Below are 24,998 nucleotides of genomic sequence, written 5' to 3' on the forward strand. Positions count from 1 at the left end.
CTGGCTGGGCCAGAGGTATGCGGTAAGTCTGCTGGAGCCAAGGGAGCAGCTCTGGGCCCCAGGGGCCCTCCCTCCCAGCTGCCCCTGGCTGACTGGATGACAGCGTGCCAAAGATGAGAAAATCCCATGACTCTGAGCACCACAGCCTCTGCCTGGTGCCCCACTGGCTCTCGAGAATCGTCAGCTGATGAATGAAACCACAAGGAAGAAGCAGTGGGGCAGGCAGCCGACACGGCAGCTTGGAAAAGTCACTTCCTATAACCTGTGTAACCTCTTTAAGCCTCAACTGTCTGTCCAGTAAGATGGGGAGAATGCCAGCTGCCTTACAGGGGTCGGGAGAGATGAACAGGAACGCGGGTAACAAAGTGCTTGGCTCCTGGGCGGCCCTCAGTAAGTGACTCTTCATCATTAATAGGACCTTACCCAAAAGAAATACGGATTCTTCCCTGCCCCGGGGAACACAGGACTTCAGAGTTAGGAGTGCACGGGCAAGGCTGAGCCGTAAGGTGAGGGAATAAAGCATACAGGAACGAGCAGCTGTTGTTTTTACTTCTCTCCAGGCCCCCAGGGAGAACTTTCTGAAGCTTCTGTACAATTAAAAGGTACGGAACACAATGCCTGTGATAAAGTTACAGCCCAAACTAGTTGGGAGACCAAGCCAGCCTCCAAATCCGGGCGGCGACAAAAGACGAAGCTGTCAGCACCTGCAGATTGGCCACCGGGCGGTGGGTGTTCCCCGAAGAGGTCCCCAAGGCCCAGCACGACGCAATCAGAGGTTCACCACCACTGAATCCACCAACTCCCCTTCTCCTTAGCCCAGGCTTAGAGTCACCCAGTTCACGGCCAGGACACCAGGTGGGACTCACATACCTGTCATACCTTTCTGGCTGTTAATTTCTTCCAAATTTGGGGCTGCGACAGCACCTGCTGGGCTAATGCCATTTGGTGAGGGCTCGGAGGAACTGCCACAGTCAGCGTCTTCTAACTGGCTTCTCTTGAAGGCATCCAAACAGCAGACAAGAGAAAGCCTGAAGTCCCCACCTTCAGGGCGCCTACCCCAAGGGGAACAGAAGGGGTGGTCTGTGTGAACAGGAGGCGATCCTGACGTTTCCCCTCCCGGACAGGCACTCATCTGATGTGCTCAACACGAAACGCGTTTACGGAGAGTAAATGCATAAAAAATAACTGCACACGCCTGCACGCACACACCTTGTCACCACGGCTTGCCATCCTCTCTGGAGTGTTTATAGCCCTTAGTGACTCACAGCAAACACAGGATCCCCATGGTGATCACTTTGGACAGCTTTAATGACACACTTGGTATGCTTATCTGCTGGGGCTAAAATCTGTACACACGCCAATGTGCCTGATTTTCCACTTTTGCCAACTGGCTGTGTCACAGGTGAGAAAGGCTAGAGCTGGGGCGTGTTTGCTACTTTCCTTGGGCTATGCGTGCCCTGTGGCTTTTGAGATGATTGAAAAGGGAGTAAACTCTTCTTTCTCCAGAATGGCTGCAGGGTTCTAGCAAATTATCCAGTTGACTAAGTTGGAATATTACACAAAACATAAAGACCATTCTGGAAATTTCCTGATGACTCAGAAGGCCTTTCTGATGACTTGGAAGGCTAGCACTCCTTCAAAACCACCTGTCTCATCAAATCCCAATATTTCAAACTTCAAATATTTAAAAAATTTTATACACACACACACACACACAAACACACACACACACACACACATACACACACACTCAAGTCCTTTGGACTCTGGATAAATGGGAATTTCCCCTCCCCCTTATGGCATAGGTAGGCAGCAGGCCCCATGGGTATGAAGGATGCTAACCATACAGATGCCTGTCCAACAACTCTGAGGTGGGTAATATGATCCCATTTTAGAGATGGGTAAACTGAGGCTCGAGACATTAACTAACCTGCTTGGGGACACATAGCTAGTAAGCAGTAGAGCTGGTGAATTCAAACCAGGTTGTGTTTGATTCCAAACCTGATGTCCTGCACTCACTGCTCTGGCAGAAGGAACTTTCAGTCCCCCTTTGTGAGCAGTCACACAGGGTGGAGGGGGCTGGGCCACAGGAAACCTCCCAAGGGAAACCAATCGGAAATATATTCAAGTGTAGTGACTTTCCTTCCTGATTGTCGAGAATAGCCAAGCCCCCAATTACCTCTGTCCCACCCCATTACTGAGGAGGCTCACAATAGACCCTCGTGGTCCTAGTGGGTGACTTTCTAAGAGCATCCCCGATTCCAACGGGGAGATTCAACCTCACACCAACCCAGCAGAAATCCTTTACAGAAGGGATAACTCAAAGCCCACCTAGTGAGGAAATTGCTAAAGGCACAAAGATAAGCAAATGCTTGAGTTGCTTAAACCAAGGAATATCAAGGAGAGGACAAACTTTTTTTTTTTAAGAGATAAAAATTTAAAGGAAAAATGGACCTGACACTTAATATGAGTCTACTTTCTTAAGATCAAGACAAGGTCTTTTCACACTGCTTTGAGGTCTACAATCTGGGGCCAAGTCCTGGCTGTGATATCTACTAGCTGTGTGATCTTAGTCAAGTTACTAATTTTCTGAGCACCAGTTTCCCCATCTGTGGATGAAATGAGCAATTGCACCTCCCCCTGGGTTGCGGAAGGGCTGACTGATGAAGACAAAGCTCGGCGTTTGGTTAGCACCAAGCCTGGCCCCTGGCAGTCCACAGAATGGAAGCCAGGACACAGAAACACAGGTCTGGTCCCCTCCTCCAGGGGACTTCATGTGAGGGGAAGGGGCAAGAGGAGATAAGAACTCAAATGACTAATAAGGAAGGTAGTCTGGGTAGGCTTCAGATATGCCCAGTCTACGAAGATACTAATTTACCAACAACTTTTAAAAAATGACTTGGTCGGGAATTCCCTGGCGGTCCGGTGGTTTGAACTCAGCGCTCTCACTGCTGGGGGCCCGGGTTCGATTCGATCCCTGGTCGGGGAACTAAGATCCCACAAGTCACACTGCCAAAAAAAAAATGACTTGGTTCCTTTAGCCGCCCGGCAGTATCCTCTTGCCTTAGGGACTCAGCACCCACATACCTCACCTCATTCTCCTCTGACCACCTACCTAAATACTAAAAAGCACCCGCTCCCATCACGCTAACCCCTCACCTGGCTTTTTTTTTGTGCATAGCATTTACCATCCCCTGACACATCCTGTGTGTATTTGCCTACTGGAAATCTCCTCCCACAGAATATAAGCTCCATGGAAACAAGGGCTGCAGTTGTCTCGTTGCTGCTACATCCCTGGCAGCTACAACAGTGCCTGGCAGGAGTAGATGCTCAAGAAATGTAACTGAATGAAGGGACAATCAAAGAGGGAATCATTCACGTTCTCAGTCTCAGAAGGCTCAGTGATCACCTGAACACTCTGTGGGGGCTCTGGAAGAATCTCTCCTCCAGTGGAGTCATTCCCACCACACCAACAGGGAAACTGTCAAACAGATTTGGGGCAGAACCAGGTGCAGACCGACACTGTGTCTAATTTCTGCATCTCCTGCTCTGTTCCCTAGTCCAGGCGCAAATGGTAACCTCCCCGGGAAGGGGCCCCACCCTGGAGGCCGGAGCTGTCACCGGCACAGGGTCTGTCACCCTGCTGATATCAGGACATCCCCCACGAGCAATGTCAAGGTGCCAAGCCTCCAACCTGCCAAGCAATCATCTCTCTTTCCCCTTCCCCACACCCCTGAAAATGCCAATTTCCAGACGCTGTCACCCAAAAGAGCACTCTTGCAGCTCCTTAAACCGAGTATCGCGTTAGGCTGGGGACTAATGTGCTAAGATCCTGGGGTGAGTCACCTCACAGCCTGGCGAGAAGGTTTATTTCAGCAATAATTTCAGCTTGCGTTTCCAAGCGCAAAGAGTTCCCATTGACCTCCCAGAGGAAAACCCCTCACGACAGCCAATGCTTTTGAGCACCTGTGCCCACGACACGCTGTCCTCAATGCCAGCTGCCACAGACCTTCTCAGAAACTGCGTTTGGTCTTTAAGAGCCAGACGCCAAAAAAGGGTGAAGGGTGGTAGGGTAGAGAGAACTCAGAACTTTCTTGTTCTGCTGCTGGCCTGATCCTGTTTCACACCAGTGATGCCATCTGTAGATCAGGAAAAGAGATTTCCACTGCTCTCTGCCCTAAAGGGACACCATGAGGGCCACTGGAGTAACAACCACCCCCAGACCTCAGAGACAGGCATTTCTCAGCTACACCATGTCATTAGGATATTGTTATTATGAATACACAAGTGGAGTCTATATAGACACAAAGTAAACCTATTTATCTCCACCCAGCCCTCTTCTACCTGTGTACATAATAACAGCCTCCATTGGCCCAACAGTCAGCCTTGGATCACTGAAGTATTTTAAAGACAAGACAAATGTCATCTCAATACAGTTCAGGAGGGTGGAGATGGAGCAGACAGCATCACATCCTAATGGGAAACTGAGTCAATGGGGGCACTAACAGGTGCCCCACAAGTAAAGCTGACGACTTACATTCATTAGCATCAACTATGACCCAGGCAAGGTGCTTTGCAGACATAAGCTTTTTTTTTTTTTTCTAACATCTTTATTGGAGTATAATTGCTTTACAATGGTGTGTTAGTTTCTGCTGTATAACAAAGTGAATCAGCTACACATATATCCCCAGATCTCCTCCCTCTTGTGTCTCCCTCCCACCCTCCCTATCCCACTCCTCTAGGTGGTCACAAAGCACTGAGCTGATCTCCCTGTGCTATGCGGCTGCTTCCCACTAGCTATCTGTTTTACATTTGGTAGTGTATATATGTCCATGCCACTCTCTCACTTTGTCCCAGCTTACCCTCCCCCCTCCCCATGTCCTCAAGTCCATTCTCTACGTCTGCGTCTTTATTCCTATCCTGCCCCTAGGTTCTTCATAACCTTTTTTTTTTTTTTTAGATTACATATATATGTGTTAGCATACGGTATTCGTTTTTCTCTTTCTGACTTACTTCACTCTGTATGACAGACTCTAGGTCCATCCACCTCACTACAAATAACTCAATTTTGTTTCTTTTTATGGCTGAGTAATATTCCATTGTATATATGTGCCATATCTTCTTTATCCATTCACCCAGACATGAGCTTTTGAATGATCAAAGTGTTAGTTGAGATTATTAATATCTCCACTTTACAGATGGGTAAACTGGGTCTCAAAAAGATCAAGCAACTTGCCCAAGCCCTGCCATTTGCTTCTTCTTTGCATCTTTGCTCTGTTTCACACCAAGCTGTCTTGGTCTCTGACTGCTCTGTGCAACAGGGGAGGAGGTGGGACTGTCTCCAGCAGACCCAGCCCCTAAGCCAACCACCCAGGGACTCAAGCTCCTTCCAGGCCTCAGGGTCCCTCTTCCAGAACCTTGGTAACCCAAGACCTCAGTTGTTCCAGGACACCAGTGGCAGCTCAGCTAATCAGAGCCAGCTGGTTGGTGGTCCCAGCCCCTGTGGCTAGAACTCTGATGCTCAGGATTCCATCTCCTGGGGAAACCAATACAGGCAGTCTGGAATTAGGGAGCCTGGCAGTTGGCTTTTTTCTCATAGGAAAGAAATAATTATTAGGTAAATAAGCCTGGTGTTTCCCAGTTGGTAAGCTTGCTGCCTGGGAGAGGCATTCTGGTGTCAATGAACAGCCAAAATTTGAAATTCCAGTACCATGGCTTCAGGGCTTTGGGGCTTGGGCAAGTCCCTTAAACTCCAGCCTTTTCTGACCTCATCTTCCTGGAGATAACACAGCCTCACTGCCAGCGTGGTGATAAGATTATAAGACACTGCATGTACATTACTGGAACACATTGGGTGTTCAAGAAATACTGAATAATCATGTGGTGCCCCCCCCTCCATTTTTCCTGGAAAAAGTATTCAAACTTGAAACTGATGATGACAGGCCCTTCTCGGAAGCCTTTCCACCTTCCTACTGTGGAATCTTGAGGATCCAGGGGTTCCTGTGCCCCACCCTCCATGACCTAACTTGAGCGGGGAGGGACCAGCTGAGCCCGGAACATTTTAACACTCAAACGGGGCTCTCCGCTTGGTCTCCGCTTGGGGCGGATTAGCCAACGATGCACAATTAGACCACTGCATTTGTGTCTCCTCCGCGGCGATTTCTCTTTCTGCCTTAGTCGTTCAAGTGTACGAGAAATCTCTTCGCTCCTAGCAAATGCGAGCCCTCACTTTCCTCTACGAGGGGTGGCGGGAAGGCAGCGCTCCCCTCGGCACTTTATGGGGCTGCCAGGTGGGTTACAGGTGCGGTCACAGGGGGCCTCCCCAACTTCGCGCGAGGCTGGCCCCTTTCCCACGCTTCCCAGATCAGGCGCGGGAAACGGCCCAAACCTGGGTCTCCAAGCGCCGCGGGATCGCACGGCTCCTGCAGGCTCGGCCTTGACCTCCCTCTGCAACTCTCTAGGGGGCTCTTGCCGGAAAGCCGCGGAGCCCCACAACCCCTGCCCTCATGCTGAAGACTAACTCCGCGTCCCGCGCGTCTCCCCCTGCACCCCGTCCGGTGCTCTGGGTCAAGGGCGCGGCGAGAACTTTGCCACGAGCGGCGGCCCGATCCCGGCCGGGAGCGCCCCCGCGCGCCCGGCCCCGGCCCTCCCCCGGCCTGCGGCCGCGCCGCCCTCCCCTCCCGGCGCGCACCTACCCGGCTGGCTGCAGTCGCCATCCGCTCGGACGGAGGGCGCCCCGGCGCGGGGCCGATCGCCGGGCCCCGCCGCGTCCGCACCCGGCTCGCAGGCTGCGGGTCCCGGGGGGCGCGCCGGCCCAGCCCCCGCCCCGCAGGAAGGCGCCGGCTCGCCCTGAGCCGCGAGCTGGCGGACGCGCTCCCAGGTGCCAGAGTCTGCCGCCCGCATGCCGCGTGCCCGAGGGGCGCTGCCCGCGGCGGCGCGGGGGGCTCCGACGGCGGGCGCCGGGCTCACAGCCCTCGGGGTCGCCGCCGCATCGGGGCGCAGCCGAGCGCCGGCCCCGCCGCCCGCCCGCGCGCGCGCGCCGGCCCAGGTCTCTTCCTCTCGCCGGACGCCGGGAGGTCCGCGGCCGCCGCACACGAAGAATTCGACCGCCGAGCCTCTCACGTGGGAACGACTCTCACTCGCGCGGCTCCTCCTCCCGCTCCTTCCGGGCTGGCGAGGGCCGCCGCTCGCCCCGCCCCCGGCCCCGCCCCCGGCCCCTCCGCGGCGCCCAGACTCGCCCCAAGGCCCGGGGGAGGGCCGCGTCGCCCCTTTGTAAGCCCGGCTCTGGCCGCTTGGTGCATCCCCAGAATGGTCATTCCTGGAGAAACTCAGGGTTAGAAAGATGGCCAGTGTCACAGGGGTCGGGAGTGACAGGCCTGAATCCAGGTCTTTGAAAACCGCAAGTGTGTGCATCAAGGGGACAGCTGCCTGGTACCCCAGTTTGCATGTGTCTCTCCACTCTTCTGATACCCTTGGGACAGCCTTGCTAAAGAGCTGAAGCCCCAGCAAGTGGCCGGGAGAGGGCGGAAAGAGCGGGCAGGAAAAGGGGTGGGAGCTCTGGGACATTTCCTTCACTCACCTGTACTGTGTGACCAGTCCTTCTTTAAGTGCATACAGTACTGAGCACAATGGCTGTGCCAGTGGGGAGGAAAACTGATATATGGTCCATACCTATGAGGAAGTTGTAAACTGGTGGGGGGCACTTCCTCCGTCTCAGCTTCCCCATCTATAAAATGGGGCATCAGGAATCCCCACCCTGTCCGTGCTCAGTGCTACTCCCCTCTGGGCAGCCATGTGGCAGGTGAGGTGGTTCCCAGGGGAGGTCAGGAGCTGGGGCCCCCCGAGTGGGTGGGTGGAGCAGTTATTAGGCCAGTCAAGCCCTGCAGGAGTCGGCTCCTTGGAGGGTCTGCAAATCAGAGCCCACCCACTGCAGCGAGTGCTCCCGTGGCTGACAGAGCTCGCCGTAAAGTGAATTTGCAGCCCTGAACCCCCTTTGATTTGGGGATTACGATGTTCTTTAGAAGGACTAATTATCTCCCCGCAGCCCCGGGAGGCAGGTCCGGTTTCCCCCCGTGGTAGACATGGGAAGGCGAGGCTACGTGGCTACATAAAGAATCACACGCTTTCCGTGGTGTCCTCAGTTTCCCCTTCCAGGCAGCACGCACCCCACCCCTTCTAGGCCTGGCTCAGTCACCTCTGGCTCCCACTGGCCCAGGCCTGAGCTCTGGGAACTTCTAGGTACTGGCATATGGCTCTCCAAACACTGGTGGGAACCAAATTACTTTCCCCCACCCCCCGCCCCCCGCCAATCTCTAAAACCTTCTGCAGGTCACTTTCCTGACCGTGGGCGAGGAGCCCTGCGTCTGAGCAACCACTATGGCCTGGCCAACATCCACCATGGCCTTCCCAGTTTCCACCCCACCCCCTACCTTCCTTGCCCTCCCAATGACTGGGACACTGGCCCAGCTGTGGAGGGCCACAGGGCTGCCTCAGACCCCCTCCCCCTGTTGAACTGGACCCCCCAACTGCCCAGTGGAGGGCTGACAGGTATGCCAAACGCTGGTGGTGCTCCCAGCTCGGGAAGGAAACCACCCATGGGGTTAAACACCCACACAGCTCTGGGAGAAGGAAACTGACCCCACACCAAGTGACAGGAGATTCTCGGAATCCCCCAAGTCCTCTGCCTTTGCTGGGAAAACCATCAGAACAGAACAGAAGAAAGATCGCTCTGAGCCCTCATGGGAGAAGAAGCTGGGAGTGCCCTTGCATTCTGGAGACATCTGGTCCAGGAGACTCTGTTTTGGATGCCTTCACGTTTGCAATAGGGACACGACTGAGTGAGGTGGGCAGTGCAGGGACTGCTGTGGTCTGTTTCGCAGGGCATTTAGGTTGTATTCTTTTTACTTAGAAATTCTTTGCGTATTAAACTTGTAAGGAGGCTCTTCACTTCCACAAAGAAACATGCTCTTTCCCATATTTCTTGAAGTACATGGAACTCTTGGTCAGCCTCCTAGTTTCCCACTTTTGATAGAAACATTCACTTTCCCTTTAACTCCATAACGAGAAAACAGCAGCGCAAGCACAAATATGTAGCACCTGCCACTTGGATTCAATGTCAGGGAGACCTTAGGAGTGATGGGGACTGCGGCAAACAAGAGACCACCAGCCCCTGTAGAGGAGGCAGTAGATTGCTGTCATATAGGAACTTGGCTCTAGTGTTACTAGAGGTTCTGGATTTTTTTTGGAGCTACTAGAAATATGAATTTTTTAAAAATATGTATTTATTTCTTTTTGGCTGCATTGGGTTTCCATTGCTGCATGCAGGCTTTCTCTAGTTGTGGCGAGCGGGGGCTACTCTTCGTTGAGGTGCACAGGCTTCTTGCGGTGGCTTCTCTTGTTGTGGAGCACGGGCTCTAGAGCGCATGCTCAGTAGTTGTGGTGCACAGGCTTCAGTAGCAGTGGCACGCGGCTCAGTACTTGTGGCTCACGGGCTCCAGAGCGTAGGCTCAGTAGTTGTGGCGCACGGGCTTAGTTGCTCCGTGGCATGTAGGATCTTCCTGGACCAGGGCTCGAACCCGTGTCCACTGCATTGGCAGGCAGATTCTCAACCACTGCACCACCAGGGAAGCCAGGAATATGAATTTTTATGTGAAGTCTAAATTTGAAATGTTGGCAACTTTTTAAAACCTAAGAAGAAAGAGGAGAGGGAGGACAAAGAACAACAAAGGAAATATGTCTAGAAGTTTCTATTTGGCCTGTTGGTCCCCTCTGCAACCTCTCAGGACTCTGCACATGTTTTCTACTGACATTTCAATGATCCAAGCTGTTTCTCAAGCCCCCAGCTTGGGGAATTTCTGCTGCTCTCCTTTCTCGGCAAAGTTTGGCCTGGCTCTGTGTGTGTGTGTGTGTGTGTGTGTGTGTGTGTGTGTGTGTGTGTGTGTGTGTGTTTTCCCCACACTTAGGGCCAGAAATTCACATGGCAGTTGGGCACACCTGCCCTTGCTTTCTGGGGTTTTCAGACTGCCCAGGCCTCCCCATTTGGCTTCAGCCTCTCTGTCTCCCTCTCTCTCCCTCTGTCCACAGCTCTGCTAGCAGGCAAACCTCTGACAGCAGCAGCCTGCAGCCTTCCAGAAAACCATCTGCCTTGGGTGGGAGGTCTTTCCTCCTCGAGGTATGTTTCTGATTCTGAGGACACCCTGGGCCCACGAGATGTTTCTGCTCAGCTCGGCAACAGGAGATGCAACAGCCGGGAAGCGACAGCCCATTTTCTGCCCTGAGCAGCTTGGGCAGGCCCTCTAGGAACGGCAGCTCCAGGGTGGTTTTTATCGGAGACTCCAAGCCCAGGTTGGCTTCTGAACGTGCAGCCTTGCAGAAGGGCCCTACGCTGGGGTTAATGTCGTTGCCTTGAAATTCTTAATTACTTTTGAACTAAGGCCTCACATGTTCATTTTGCATTGGGATCTGCAAATTATATAGCTGGTCCTATTCCCAGAAGATCTACCCGGCCTCCCTGGGGGATGCTGATAATTGATGTTGGAGACAGCTGGGCCTGGGATTTGGCCACTCTGTCCTTCTCCAGCATACGTTGTGTCCGGCCTCTGCAAGGCAGAGGGAAGGGAAGATTTGGGTGTGGGGAAAGGATGCAGGAACTGGCCCCATCCAGTCCTCCTGACAACTCATAAGGAGCAAAGGCATAGTGAGAATTCGAGGTGGGGGTGGGGAGGGGTGGGGATAGGCGACCCAGCCCGAGGGTTGGGAGGCTGCTCTAGTTCTAAGCTCTGAGGCCAGACGGTGTCCCCATGACCCTGATCTCAGGCCAATACAGCGCCACCAGAGGAAACAAAAAGGAGGCTGGGGCACAGGGACACAAGGGATCAGTGCAGTTCCCATTCACAGTGTGCCTTCATTGCCAGGGGAACTTCCTTTAGATCACAGGAGCAAGTGACATGACAAGATATATTTGGCTTAAGGAACAAAACCAGAAACATTGTACTGAAGAACTCCACTATATTCAAAATCTACTTGAAATTGAATATTTGAGCCCACTGGAATTTTTCAGGTTTGTTTTTTTTTTTTTTCTTGGCTGTGTTTTTAGTATTTGTAGAGGAGGTTTTACTGAGATCTTCCAGCCAACAGTTCTCTTTTCAAACACCTGGCACTAAGACAAGGCAGCAACTGTGGATTCTTAGGAATCTGCACCGTTTTGTCTATAACACCCTCATGAGTTCCTGGAGTCTGGAGACCTCGGTAGCAATCCCCTAGCTTGTGTATGACTGTGGAAAAGGGTCATTCTGTCTCTGCAACTAAGCGCCCTCACTGGTAAAAGCAAAATGATGGGCTGGGTTAGCAGATGTGAGGAGGGCCTTCCCAGCTCTGCCCGCTATGGTTGAGTGAGTCTTTTTAATCCTTCTTATGACAGTTGTGGGGGTATGTTTGGTGTGTGTTGCTAGTAGTGAGAGCAAGTGTATTAGTTATCTACTGCTGCGTGACAAATCTCCCCAAAATGCAGAGGCTTGAAACAAGAAGCATTTATTATCTCTCAGTTTCTGTGGGTCAGGAATCCAGGATGGCCTGGCTGGGTGCCTCTGGCTCAGGAATTCTGTGCAGGCTGCCGGCAAGGTGCCAGCCAGGAAGCAAAGGCACAGTCAACTCAAGGCTCTCCTTGGGGAGGATCTACTCCCCAGCTCACTCATGTGGCTCTGGAAGGATTCTGTTTCTTGTGTTGGACTGAGAACCTCAGCTCCTCGGCTGTGGGTCTGAGGCCACCCTCAGTTCTTTGCCATAGAGCTATAGATCTACTCGAAAAATCGCAGCTTGCTTCGCTCAAGGGCCTCAAGGGCTTCAAGCAAGAAAGGGTGTGCACAAGATGGAAACCTCTGTCTCTGTAACCTAATCTTGGAAATGGCATCCATCACCTTCTCCCTGTTCTGTTCATTAGAAGTAAATCACAGGACTTCACTAGTGGTGCAGTGGTTAAGAATCCACCTGCCAATGCAGGGGACACGGGTTCGAGCCCTGGTCTGGGAAGATCCCACATGCCGTGGAGCAACTAAGCCCGTGCGTCACAACTACTGAGCCTGTGCTCTAGAGCCTGCGAGCCACAACTACTGAGCCCGCGTGCCACAACTACTGAAGCCCGCGCGCCTAGAGCCCGTGCTCCACAACAAGAGAAGCCACTGCAGTGAGAAGCCCGCGCACCACTACAAAGAGCAGCCCCCGCTCGCCGCAACTAGAGAAAGCCTGCATGCAGCCACGAAGACCCAACACAGCCATAAGTAAATAAATAAATAAAAATTAAAAAAAAAAAAAAAGTGAATCACTAGGTCCTGTCCACCCTCGATGGGAGGGTTTGACTACAGGAGGCAGGGGTCATTGAGGGCCATTTTGGAGGCTGCCCACCCCAGGAGGCTGGGGACACATTTTTTGGAGGCAGGGAGACCAGGACTCAAATCCCGGCTCTGATACACACTAGTGTGTGATCTAGAAGAAATGATTTCACCCCTGGAAGCTTCAGTTTCCTCCTCTGTAAGAAGGAGATGACTGTGGCCACCACCTCATAGGGTTGTGGAAGGAGGTTTCAATGAGAAGAGGCACACGCAGGGCTCTGAATGGTGATTAGCACAAGGTAAACCCTCGAAAAAGTGGGCTTGAGGACATTGCCGGAGGAGGCCGAAGTGACGTGCCCATTGTTTCTAAGCCAGATAAGCATTACCAGCTATTTCCATGGAGATCTGCAGCCTTTGATTCATTTCTCAGAAGTCCTTCTGGCAGGCCCTGGGATGCCTTTGTGGCTGAGGCCACCAGTGGGTACGTACTGATCTCCTCTTCTTCCCTTGGCCATCCCAGTAGGACTCTGGGGCACAGGTGCAGCGGGAAGGATTAGACTGGGATTTTCCCCTATACCTACTTAGACCTCAGTCCTTGGGGGATGGAGGATTTTATCCCCGTTCCATCCTGCCATCTGTCCTGGCGAGGACTTCTTGGCTGGAGACTTTTGTGCGCCTGTCATGGGCTCATTGGTATTCTTTGGTGATCTTTCCTGGGTCCCAAATGACCTGGTGAAGATCCTGATCACCTCTGCCAGCAGAAGCTTAGCCCAAGCCAGGCATTGAAGTATTTTCACTGAGTGCGGCTGGCCTCTGTGCCCTGCCTCTCAGACCATCTTGCTTCCCAAATTAGATTCTCAGCTGCACCAAAAGGAAAAAGTCCTTCCTCATCCAGGGGCCATATCTCTCCCGTCTCCTCTAAGCCTCTTTTTGGGGAGTTCATGTCAAGCAGGGAGGTTTCCGCAGAAAGCTGAAATGTTGCAGCTTATTCAGAATCAATAACATCAAAAATACTACGACTTGGGGACTTCCCTGGTGGTGCAGTGGTTAAGAATCTGCCTGCCAATGCAGGGGAACACGGGTTCGATCCCTGGTCCGGGAAGAGCCCACATGCTGCGGAGCAACTAAGCCCATGCGCCACAACTACTGAGACTGCGCTCTAGAGCCCGTGAGCCACAACGAAGAGTAGCCCCCGCTCGCCACAACTAGAGAAAGCCCGCGCGCAGCAACGAAGACCCAACACAGCCAAAATACTACGACTTCTAATAATAATACTGGCAAACATTTACACAGCACTTACTATATATGCCCGCCACTGTTCTAAAAACTTTAGACATTCATTTAATCCTCCCAACAACTCTGAGAATTACGTGTTCTATTATTATCATCCCCATTTTACAAATGAGGAAACAGACACAGAGAAGTGAAGTCACTTACCCAAAGGCACACAGCCAATGAGTGATGTAGGCAGGACTCAAGCTTCATGTAGTCTGGCTGCAGAGTTCAGGCTAATAACCATCATGCTACCTTGGCAACAGGTGTCACTGAGCACTCACTTCACCCCAGGGACTGTCCTTTCTAGCTCATTCAACCCTCCAAACCACCCTATTCCCATGTCCCAGCTGAGAAGACTGAAGTTTAGGGAAGACAAAGGGACTTATCCAAGATGATATGGCTGTTCAATGCAGCGTTGGGAGTCTAACCCTCAGAAGTGAGGGCTGTTCTCTGGGGGAACGCCTTGCATGTCAGGGTTATGGAGAATGCCTGCCTGTGGGCCCAGTGGAATAGTCAACCCTTCCTTGATTACCTCCTGGACACGGGACTCAGGGAACCCTCAGCAGGGCATCTGGGGATGGGGCCTCTGCTGCCCCCGGTGGCCACTGGAGGTACTTCACCTTCCTCAGCTGGGTGTTGGTGGCTCCTGGGAATGGGACCACTATGTCCACGACCACAATTTTCAGGCCCCGTGTCTCCACTTCCTATGTGTGATTCAAGAGATACAGAGAGCTATGGGCCAGTGAGTGCCCAAGATAAGAATAATGGTTACTGTTTACTGAGCACTACCATCTCTGTGCCAGGCACTCTGCCGGGTACTTGTTACTTAAATGTTCTAATTTAATTTACCAATGCACAGAGATAGAATCACCATTGTTAAGGGTTATTTATAATATTGGATAGAGCACTTTACACATGTTAGCTCATTTTTATCCTCACAACACTACATAAGTACTATCACAATCCTCACTTTATCAATGAGGAAGCCAAGGAACAGAGAGGTTTAGTAGCTTGCTTGAGGTCACCCAGTAGAATAGGATGGAGCTAGGATTTAGAGGCAGGCAGTTCTGGCTCCAGAGCCAGTTTTCTTAATTATTATGCCACTATTTTGTATTATTATAAAAATTAATGTTCTTCTGATTTTACAGTTGAAGAAACCAAGGCTTAGAGAGTGGAAGGATTTGTCTAAGATCACACAAACCGGTAAGTTTAGACCCAGTATTTCAACCACCTCTGTCTTCATTTATTCATTCATTGACGCAACAAATACTGATTGTGTACCAACCATGTGCCAGGCACAGTACTGGGCTCCGGAGGTAAAGCACCATGTGGTCTAGCCTGCCATGGGTACCTGGGGTGTACCAGCATGTGACACCAAGCAGGCCTAAGGCAGGCCCCTGGGAAAGACTGGCAATTTCTGCAAAGGAGAAACTATTCCTCCCTCCCTGGAACCAGGAAGGGTCTGGATTCCTAGATCACTGCTCTCCCAGTTTCATCTCCATGGCAAATACCTGCAGAATGGCTCTTACAGGGACATGGAAAAGAAAACCGATTAGTCTTGGGAGAGGCTGTGGTGAGGGTCTGCGGTATGGAGTTCTAGACTTTTCTTTCTGCAACTGCCCTTTACTTACTAGTAAAGTTGGGCAAGTCAGGCCACCTTCCGGGGGCCTTAGTTTCCCCACCTGTGAAATGGGGATAAGAATACTTGCCTATCTCCCCATGACTGTCCTGTGAGGAACAAAGGAGACCAGAAGTGGGAAAGCCCACGTAACTGCAGAGGGCCAAACACCCAGGCTGTGGGGCCGGTTCAGTTAAGGAACCATTTGGTTATTTGCTTGTTCATTTCATGGGGTCCGTCTGCACTCGGCGTCTGCCATGAGTCCACTCCTGCCCTAGATACTGTGGGGAAGGGCGACAGGCCCCCGAGTGTAGAAAGGTCACAGTCCACTTGGACATTCAGATGAGAAAGGAGAACGGCTGGCAGATATGAGTTTGATTATGACTTTCTGTGCCATAGAGGCCTTACCACTGGGACAATGACGAGTCCTTGCCACCTCCCTCCCCAAGGAAACAAAATGATCTCAAAGACCAGGCTAGCAAATGGCTTCAATCTTCTTGCAGGCAGGGTGAGTGCTGAGGCCCAGAGATGCTGGCCTGGCCTGTCCCTTTAAGGCTTAAAGTGCCAATCTCTCCTAAAGCGACAGCTCTCACCGTGGCCAGAAGCAAGTTGGAACCATGGAGTAAGAACCTTGTGCAAAGGCCTGGGCCTTTCATGTGAAGGTCTCTGAGCTACCTGCAAGTAGTAATTACGCATCTCAGCACCGAGGTGGGGTTTATCTGTTCAAAGACAAAGCTGGCTTCTCCTTCTGAGAGAAACAGAAGTCCAGAGAGGCTCAGATACTTGCCCAGAGACACACAGCAAATCAGGGGCCCAAGCAGACTGACTTCAGGAAGCCCTAGAGCAGTGGTTCTCAAAGTGTGGCCTCTAGACTAGCCGTATCAGCACCATCCCTGTGCATTTATGAGAAACGCAAATTCTCTGCCCCATCCCTACCTCCTGAGTCAGAAACTCCTGGGATGGGGCCTGACAGTCTGTTTTAACAGCCCTCTCCATGTAACCCTGATGCTGATAAAGGTGAGGGCCACCGCCAGTGCCTGGAGGAAGGACTGCTAGGTCTTCACGTCCTTCTGAGCTGGGTGGGGAGGAACGAGGCAGTGGAGCAGAGCAAGGTCATTTTGTCAGTGGCTGTGGCATCACAGCTACATAACCACCCCTCCCCCACCCTGATGGCTTTTTGCACCCGGAGTCCAAACCCTAGGGCCCTCCCTTGTCAGGAGGCCACCTGCCTGGGCTCCGGGAGGCCTGTCCACACACGTCCCAGGCCGCTTTCCTGTAATTACAGGCTTTACCTGCTTGTCCGCCCACCAGAACTCAGGCATGTCAGCCAGAGCGACTCCGGTTTCTCCCACCCTGAAGGCAGAGCATGCACGGCCTCCATCAGCACCTCGGGCTCTGTGTCCACAAGGCCTCCAGCAAAGCCAGGAACGGGCCTGACATTGCCCCCAGCGGCCCCTGTGTGGGCCAAGCTCAGGAGGAAGAACGTTCTGCACCCTGGACATCAGGAAGTAACCTTGGGCCCTGGTCTCCGGGTTCTCAGGGCAGAAATCTGCAACGGCCCCTAGTCCCACGGGGACTAATTAGAATTTGTTCTAAATTCTTCTTTCCCCAGAACTGTCCTTTAAATATCTTTGGAACTGGTTTCAGGAGGCAGATTTGTCGAACAGCTACGTGGAAGGACTGTCATCTTCCCCCTGAAGTTTCTCATTAAAACAAACAAGCAGAAATGTGTTGTCTAATGTGAAAGGAGCTGCATTCTTTTTGTTTTTAAAGATATGACCTTTGAAAGTAGGATGTTTCTCCCAGATTAGGGGCCTCGTGGAGGGATGCTCCTGGATTCCTGGGGTGAAGGACAACCCCACGAGCTGCTGGGTGAGCCCAATCCCACCTCACTTGTAAATTCAAGGCGGGGACAGGTTTTAAATTGATACATGCCCACGACAGCAAGCACACGCTCGGATTTGTGGATTGTTGGAAAGATCCTGAGTTCTGGCTCAGGGCCTTCCAGTTGCCTTGTGCTAAGCTTAACAAGTCCCTTCCCATTTCTTCTAAGAAAAGGGTCCCATGTCTTAATAAATAACAACAGCTACTTTCACTGTGGGCCCAGTGGTATGATAGGCCCTCTAGTGGTTTTATCTCATTTAATCCCTCAACTGCCCTATGAGAGGGGGTACTGTTGTGATACCCACTTTATTTATTTATTTTTTATTTCTATTTTTTTAGGCTGTGCCGTGTGGCATGTGAGATCTTAGTTCCCCGACCAGGGGTTGAACCCGTGCCCCCATGCATTGCGAGCTTGGAGTCTTAACCACTGGACCACCCGCGAAGTCCCATGATACCCACTTTAAAGCAGAGTAAACTGAGGGTAAGAGAAGGGAGCAGAGGTTGCAAACTGGTGGCCCTAGAGCCAGTTACGGCCTGTGAATGTGTTTTCTTTTCCTAGTATTCTACTAAAAAGCATTTTAAAAATTAGTTGCCAAGATTTAAAAATTTGGATAAATTATACCAAAAAAGTCAGATATGTAGCTTTATTTTGAAAAACTCCGGAGGTCTGGTGATAGAACCCCCATTCCATCCCACATGGTAACAATGCGTCCTCCAGCCCTCACCCCCTGCAAGTCACCACATGCGTGCTCCAGGCACGGAGTCCACAACCTGTGGTCTTAGGCCACAGGTGGTGATGGGCAAAGTCAGTGCTTGTCTGGGTCTGTCTGTCTGTCTATCTGTCACTCTTTGTGTATCTCACCAGTGCCCACTTCCAGGAGAGCCCGATGTTAGACCAGAAGGAGCACCGGACAGGGAGTCAGGAGATGTGGGTGTTTGTTCTGTTGACTGAGTGACCTTGGGCCAACCCTTTTCCCTCCCCAGGCCTCAGTTTTCCCATCTATACAATTCGGAGGTTGAACAAAAAGATCTCCCAGAGCCCCTCTGCTCCTATCAGCCTAAGGAAGGCTCCTCTCAGCCGCAGAGCCCGTTGGGAAACTGTCTGAGGGCTTGCAGACAGGCCAGGTGCGGGCTTGCCCACCTGAGCCGTCCCGTGGCCATGAGCACCTCTGGGCAGGGAGACGGTCTCACAGACCCAGAGCTCTGCCATCAACACCAGCAGGGGCCAACGGTCTGACTCTTCCCAGTGACGGAAAGGTGGGTTCCACACGTGGAGCAGCCTCCAGCGCTGCTAACCTAATTGCACAGAGAAAAGAGTCCATCAGGATGACCCAGACTCCCCGCTCTGAAATGCAGGATTCCTGGGCTGGGAGGTGGAACCATCTTGGCTTGTCCCTGCCCAGGTCAGTCTGAGGACAAGAATGCCCGCTAGGCACTGGGTAAGCCAGGTGGGGTTCTGTGCTGCCAAGAGGAAATACTCATTCGAGTCCCAGGAACAGAAAGCATGCATTCTTCCGCCCTTCTCTTTCTTCATCCTACAAACACGTGACAGAGGAGGAAACTGAAGCCCAGAGAAGGGGAGTGATTGCCCAAGGTCACACAGCAAATCAGTGCCAGAGTCAGATGAGAGCTCAGGCTTCTTGACCCCCTTCCTGGGGTACTTTCCATATTCTCTATCACTTGGGAGTTTAGAACCCTCCACCTCTTTGGAATTGGGCTTCAGACGGGGGTTGGAGTGGCCTGCGTGGGCAGAGACTGTCTGTGTGGTCCAGAGTCCTAACATGGGGCTTGTGGATGGTGCCTAAGACACAAACCACTGCTGAGAGAATGGGGACCCGTGGGCCCAGTTGGTGTGAGCTGCCCAAAGCCTCTAGGATGGAAGCTTGGTCTGTAGGAAAGTTTGCAAAGCCCACATTTGGCTCACAGACATATTCTGGTCTTCCCACAATGTGTAAAACAAATTCATGTTAGTTGCCAACACTTAAGAATCAGGGAATTTTTCTTCTTCTTCTTTTTTTTGTTGGTTATCTATATAGTAGTGTGTACAAGTCAATTCCAAACTCCCAGTCTATCCCTCCCCCCACCCTTCCCCCCTGTTAACCATAAGTTCATTCTCTAAGTCTGTGAGTCTGTTTCTGTTTTGTAAATAAGAATCAGGGAATTTCACATAAAAGACAGGATTTCTGGCTTCTTTTGAAGAGTCTCAAAATCTGGCAAAAGCTGGACCGCATTTCCACCTGGCTGTGACTGACAGGAGGTGGGCACGCTCCCTCTCGTTCACCATCTCCACCATCCTTCCCCGTCTCTGTGACCTCCCTGCATCTACGTTTGGGGATTTCAACCCTCCCCCCACCCCGCAGCCTCCCATGCTAAAGTCACCCCCTCTCTCATCCTGGTCACCCCAGGGGAAATTCTGGTTCTCATTGGAGGGCAGCTTTGCCCCACAGGGGACATTGGGCCATGTCTGGCTTATCACAATCAGGGAGGGGAGTTACTACTGGCATCTAAAGGGTAGGGGCCAGGGATGTTGCTAAACATCCTACCATGCACAGGACAGAACCCCAAACAAGGAATTATCTGGCCCCAAACATCGGTAGTGCTGAGGTTGAGAAACTCTGAGCTGAATCAAAAGAGCCCGGGGCCAGGAACAGGATCTGGAGAGGGAGGGTCGTCCATGCTGGGGACTGCATACTGAGCATCATGTTAGGCAAGGGGGGAGAACGCCAGGATGTGCAAAATGTGGTCCCGGCTCTCTGGGTGCACGTGGGGTGGAGGTGGCCAGCTGAGGAGGGGGCACCCGGAAATGTAGAGGAGGGGGCTCCCTCCACCAGGTACATCAGCAGGGTCTCAAGGGCAGAGGTGCAGTCAGGATGGCCAGAGATGGGGAGGTGAGCATTCTGGGCAGAGGAAACAGCCTAAGCAAAGGTGTGGTGGCAGTAGCAGATGCAGAGGCACACATCTGAGGTGAGATGTCTTCTGTTAGGTGGGAGGGACGCTGGGTGGGAAGCAAGGGCATGATGTTGGAGGAGGAGATTGTGGGCAGGATGTAAGGGGTCTCCAAGTCAAGCTAAGTGGGAGAGAGAGGGCAGCCCATGGGGAATCCTTGCAAAGGTAGTGGAGTATTAACTTTGTGACCTTGGAGAAATCACTTTAATTCTCAGAGCCTCAGTTTCCTCATCTGTTCAATGGGTTAATAAGAGTGATTAAAAACTATCACATGTAGAACTCACCATTTGCCAAGGCACTGAACTATATCTGATGTATTTAATCCTCAGAGAAGCCCTACAAAGCATATAGCACTATTATTTCCCATTGTATAGCAGAGGAAACTTCAAGATATGGATGGGTAGATCAACTTTAACTTTCCCAAGGATACTACTAGTAAGGAACAAAGGTGAGATTTGAACCTAGGCAGTCTGGCTCCAGCACATGCTCTTGGTTGTTCTGCTATTCTGTCTCTCTAGAACCTTCCAGGTGAGTTGTCCTTAAGAATAAACGAAATGCTCCTCTTTTCTCTTGTCCGCCATCATATGTGCGGTTGAATTTGCTCCTCGCCATGTCTTCTCACAAGACTTTCAGGATCAAGCGATTCCCGGCCAAGAAACAAAAGCAGAACCATCCCATTCCCCAGTGGATTCCAATGAAAACTGGTAATAAAATCAGGTACAGCTCCAAGAGAAGACACTGGAGAAGAACCAAGCTGGGTCTGTAAGGAACCTCGCATATGAAGTGGCACACATTTATGCTGTGTCAAGGTCAATTGCGTCTTACCATATCAGAACATCACTACTGTCTGAACAGCTGCCTGTGTGATGGGAGAAATGGAATGGGTCGCTCCTCTTGATCTTTCCTCACCACTGCTCACTGTCTAGCTCAGTAATAAATATGTGAAACCTTTAAAAAAAAAACAAATGAAATAAAGCAGGTAAGATGCCCAGCACAATCCTGGCACGGAGTTAGTGCAGAAGCAAGTGACACATTGCATAGTGTCCCAGCCCAGGTTGATGGAGCAAAGCCCAGTTCACAGCATCAACGAAAAGAGGTGCCAGAGACATTCTGTAATGGGCACATCTGCTCTGTGGAGGGATGGGGGTAGAGGAAGGGCGCCCCTCCACTCAGGTGAGAAACGGCTAAGCCAGGTTTCTGGAAATGCATCTCCATTTGCAGTGCCCCCCCCCCCCCCACCTCGCTGGCTCTTTAACACCTCCGGGACTTTGCTCACTCCATGCTCCCTGCCTGGAATGTTCTCCTTTCCACCTCCACTAAACCCCTTCCGTCTAGTCTATCCCTTCCAACAGAGCTCAGAGGATACTTCTTTCTGGAAGCAGTTTAGGACATGCCCAGGCAGAGTAATCACGCCTTGTCTTTGTACCCAGAGCATTTTTTTCAAACTCAGTTTGCCTCCTGGGGCATCATCTCAGAGCGTCTCAGCCTTCACCGGCATGTCCGTCTCCTGGGGATCTTGGTAAAATGCAGATGCAGGAGTGGGGTCTGAGGTTCTGCTTTTCTAACAACAAGCTCCCAGGAGATGCTTATATGCTGTTGGTCCAGGGAACACACTCTTGAGTCCCAAAGTTTCCGGGCACTTCCTGGGGGTCCTTCGTCCTCCACGGACAGGATACTCCTCTGGGGCAGGGGCTTCATTTTATTTTTTATTGTTTGAATTTTATTTATTTTTTTATGCAGCAGGTTCTTATTAGTTATCCATTTTATACATATTAGTGTATACATGTCAATCCCAATCTCCCAGTTCATTCCACCACCACCCCCACCCCCACTTTCCCCCCTTGGTGTCCATACGTTTGTTCTCTACATCTGTATCTCTATTTCTGCAGGGGCTTCATTTTAAAGGCCAGCACGGGGGGTGAGGGGAGGAACGGAGGGAGAGTGTTGACCCGTCAGTGGAGGGATGGCCAGATTGAATACTTCAATTTGACTCACAGCTTCTCTGTTTCAGCGACACCCTCCTTCCAGAGCTTCAGAAGAAGGAGGCATATCGAGTGCCCCATGACTGAGGATAGCCTGGGGTTATCTCATTGCCACCTACCCTCAGGGATGAGCACCTAGGGTCGCCAGCTTGTCCTCTAGAAAAGGATGAGATCACTAGTGAGACAGTGAACACGACGATTTTTAATTTTAAAGATTTCTTGCATGCTTCAACTCATCATCTGCGCTTTCAATTCTTACATTTTGTTTTACATTCTGTGATGCTGAAAAGATATAAACATGCCCTTTTTAACATTTTTATTTTATGGGGCAGAAAGCAAAATGGCTGAACTATACAATGAACTCTGGACTCCTGTTCAGCATTGGGCTACTTCCCCCGGGTCACTGGCCATGCAACAGCTTGCTTCTTTCTTTCTTATCTGCCCCCCACCCTCCATTTTATTGAGATGTAATTGACATATAGCATTGTGTAAATTTAAGGTGTACAATGTGATGATTGGATATATGTATATATTGCAAAATGTTTACCATAACAAGGTTAGTTAACACATCCTTCACCTCACACAAATACCCTTTTGTTGTTGTTGCTGTTATGGGTGAGAACATTTAAGATCTACTCTTAGCAACTTTCAAGTATATAATATAATACTGCTAACTATAGTCACCACGCTGTGCATTAGATCCCCAGAACTTATTCCTCTGATAACTGGAAGTTTGTCTCCTTTGAGCAAAATCTCCTCATTCTCTCTGCCCTCCCCACCTCACCACCCACCAGCCCCTGGTAACCACCACTCTCTTTGTTATTGTGAGTTTGACTTATGTTTTTAGGTTCCATATGTGAGACCATTTGGTATTTGTCTTCGTTTGTCTGGCTTATTTTACTTAGCATACTGTCCTCCAGGTTCATCCGTGTTGTTGCAAATGGTAGGATTTCCTTCTTTTTTTAATGGCTGAATAGAATTCATATATATACACATATATACATACACACATATATACACACACATATATACACATATACACACATATGTGTATGTATATACACACATATACACACATATGTGTGTATGTATATATACACACATATATACACACACATATACATATATACACACACACATATATACACACATATATATACATATATATACACACATATGTGTGTGTGTGTATATATATACACACACAAACATATATATATATCACAATTTTTTTTTTTTTTTGGCCACACTGCTTGGCTTGCGGGATCTTAGTTTCCTGACCAGGGATTGAACCCGGGCCCTCGGCAGTGAAAGCGCGGAGTCCTAACCACTGGACCGCCAGGGAACTCCCCACAACTTCTTTATTCATCCGTTGATGGATATTTAGGTTGTTTCCATGTCTTGATTATTGTAAATAATGCTGCAATGAACATGAGGGTGCGTATATTTTTTCGAGTTACTGTTTTTATCTCCTTTGGATAAATACCCAACAGTGGAATTGCTGGATCATATGGTAGCTCTAGTTTTAATTTTTGAAGAACCTGCATACTGTTTTCCATAGTAGCTCTACCTATTTACATTCCCACAGTGCATGAGGGTTCCCTTTTCTCCACATCCTTGCCAACATTTGTTATTTCTTGTATTTTTGAAAATAGCAGAATATTCTGACAGGTGTGAGGTGATATCTCATTGGGGTTTTGATTTGCATTTCTCTGATGATTAGTGATGTTGAGCACCTCTTCATATAACTATCGGCCATCTGAATGTCTTCTTTGGAAAAATGTCTATTCAGGTCCTTTGCCCATTTTATATTCAGGTCCTTTGCCCATTTTAAAATTGGATTTTTTTTTTTTTGCTATTGATTGAGTTGTGTGAGTTCCTTATATATTTTGGATATTAACCCCTTATCAGATATGTGGTTCACAAATATTTTCTCCCATTCTGTAGGTTGGTTGTCTTTTCCTTTTGTTCATTGTTTCCTTTGCTGTACAGAAGCTTTTTAGTTTGATGTAGTCCCACTTGTTGATTTCTGCTTCTGTTGCTTGTGTTTTGGTGTCATATCCAAAAAAACCATTGCCAAGACCAATGTCAAGGAGCTTTTTTCCCTATGCTTTCTTCTAGGAGTTTTATGGTTTTATGTTTCCATCCTTAATCCATTTTGAGTTAACTTTTGTGAGTGGTGTAAGAGAGGGTTCCACTTTCATTCCTTTGCACATGAATATCCAGTTTTCCCAACACCATTTATTGAAGAGACTGTCCTTTCCCTATTGAGTATTCTTGGCTCCCTTGTGAAATGTCAGTTGACCGGACGTGCATGGATTTATTTCTGAGCTCTCACGTCTGTTCCATTGGTCTGTGTAGCTGTGTTTCTGCATGACTCACTTCTGAGCCTTGCCACCAGGCATGCTCCTGGTGACCTGCTCTAGTTCCAACTCTGTCACCCACGTCAAGGAATGAAAACAAGTTTTAACGTCCACTTAAGCTAAAGCAATTAGGAAGGTCACCCTTCTCGGGGAAGAGAGAGTGAGAAAGAGAGAAAAAACCCAGTATACTTTGAAGGTAATCACATCAACTGTTAAACTGTCCACTGTTCCCATTCAAGTTCCACTGGGCAGTTAATGGTAAGCCGAATTCATGTGGCGTGTTATTTTCTTATTAAACATTTGCCTGAGGTATTTGCTTCATCCTCGTCATTAATATTTGGTTAGCCGACCAAAGGGCCTGGGGACCTTTCTTTCTCCAATGCAGGCCCTTGGGACTGGGTCCTGTTTTGCAGGTGGCAGCGAGACAAGCCAGCAGGAGTGTTCCTACTCAAAGTGCACTTCTTGTCCCCCCAGGGAGCAGCTGGCTTTGGGGCTAGTGGCACCTGCAGAAGATGCACTAATCTGGGATGGATGGAAAACGACTCCGTTTGCACGTGGAGAGACCCGAGCAGTGGCTTCTCCAGCAGGGAATGCGACATGCTGC

The 24,998-nt window shown here is 50.4% G+C and overlaps 1 protein-coding gene and 1 pseudogene across 6 annotated transcripts in view; one reads left to right on the forward strand and one right to left on the reverse strand.

Moving 5' to 3' along the window:
- The window catches only part of KAZN (kazrin, periplakin interacting protein), a 468,988-nt gene that overhangs the window by 151,786 nt on the left and 292,204 nt on the right, over positions 1 to 24,998 (reverse strand). Inside the window, exon 1 of one of the 5 annotated variants that reach the window (XM_082417176.1) lies at positions 6,696 to 7,156. The exons of 1 other annotated variant lie outside the window; for it this stretch is intronic. In XM_082417176.1, the coding sequence (XP_082273302.1) occupies positions 6,696 to 6,903 (208 nt within the window). In that variant the 5' untranslated portion in view covers positions 6,904 to 7,156. Of the gene's footprint in view, positions 1 to 870; positions 3,460 to 6,695; positions 7,157 to 24,998 lie in introns of those variants that run through there. 3 more of the 5 variants (XM_082417175.1, XM_082417174.1, XM_082417177.1) reach the window with 3 other exon arrangements.
- On the forward strand, positions 8,382 to 23,093 carry LOC309639810 (large ribosomal subunit protein eL39 pseudogene; annotated as a pseudogene). The gene has a single exon. The product of its transcript is annotated as a large ribosomal subunit protein eL39 pseudogene (transcript).

This window comes from Balaenoptera physalus, assembly GCF_965194825.1.
Source record: "Balaenoptera physalus genome assembly, chromosome: 1".
NCBI classification, from domain to species: domain Eukaryota; kingdom Metazoa; phylum Chordata; class Mammalia; order Artiodactyla; family Balaenopteridae; genus Balaenoptera; species Balaenoptera physalus.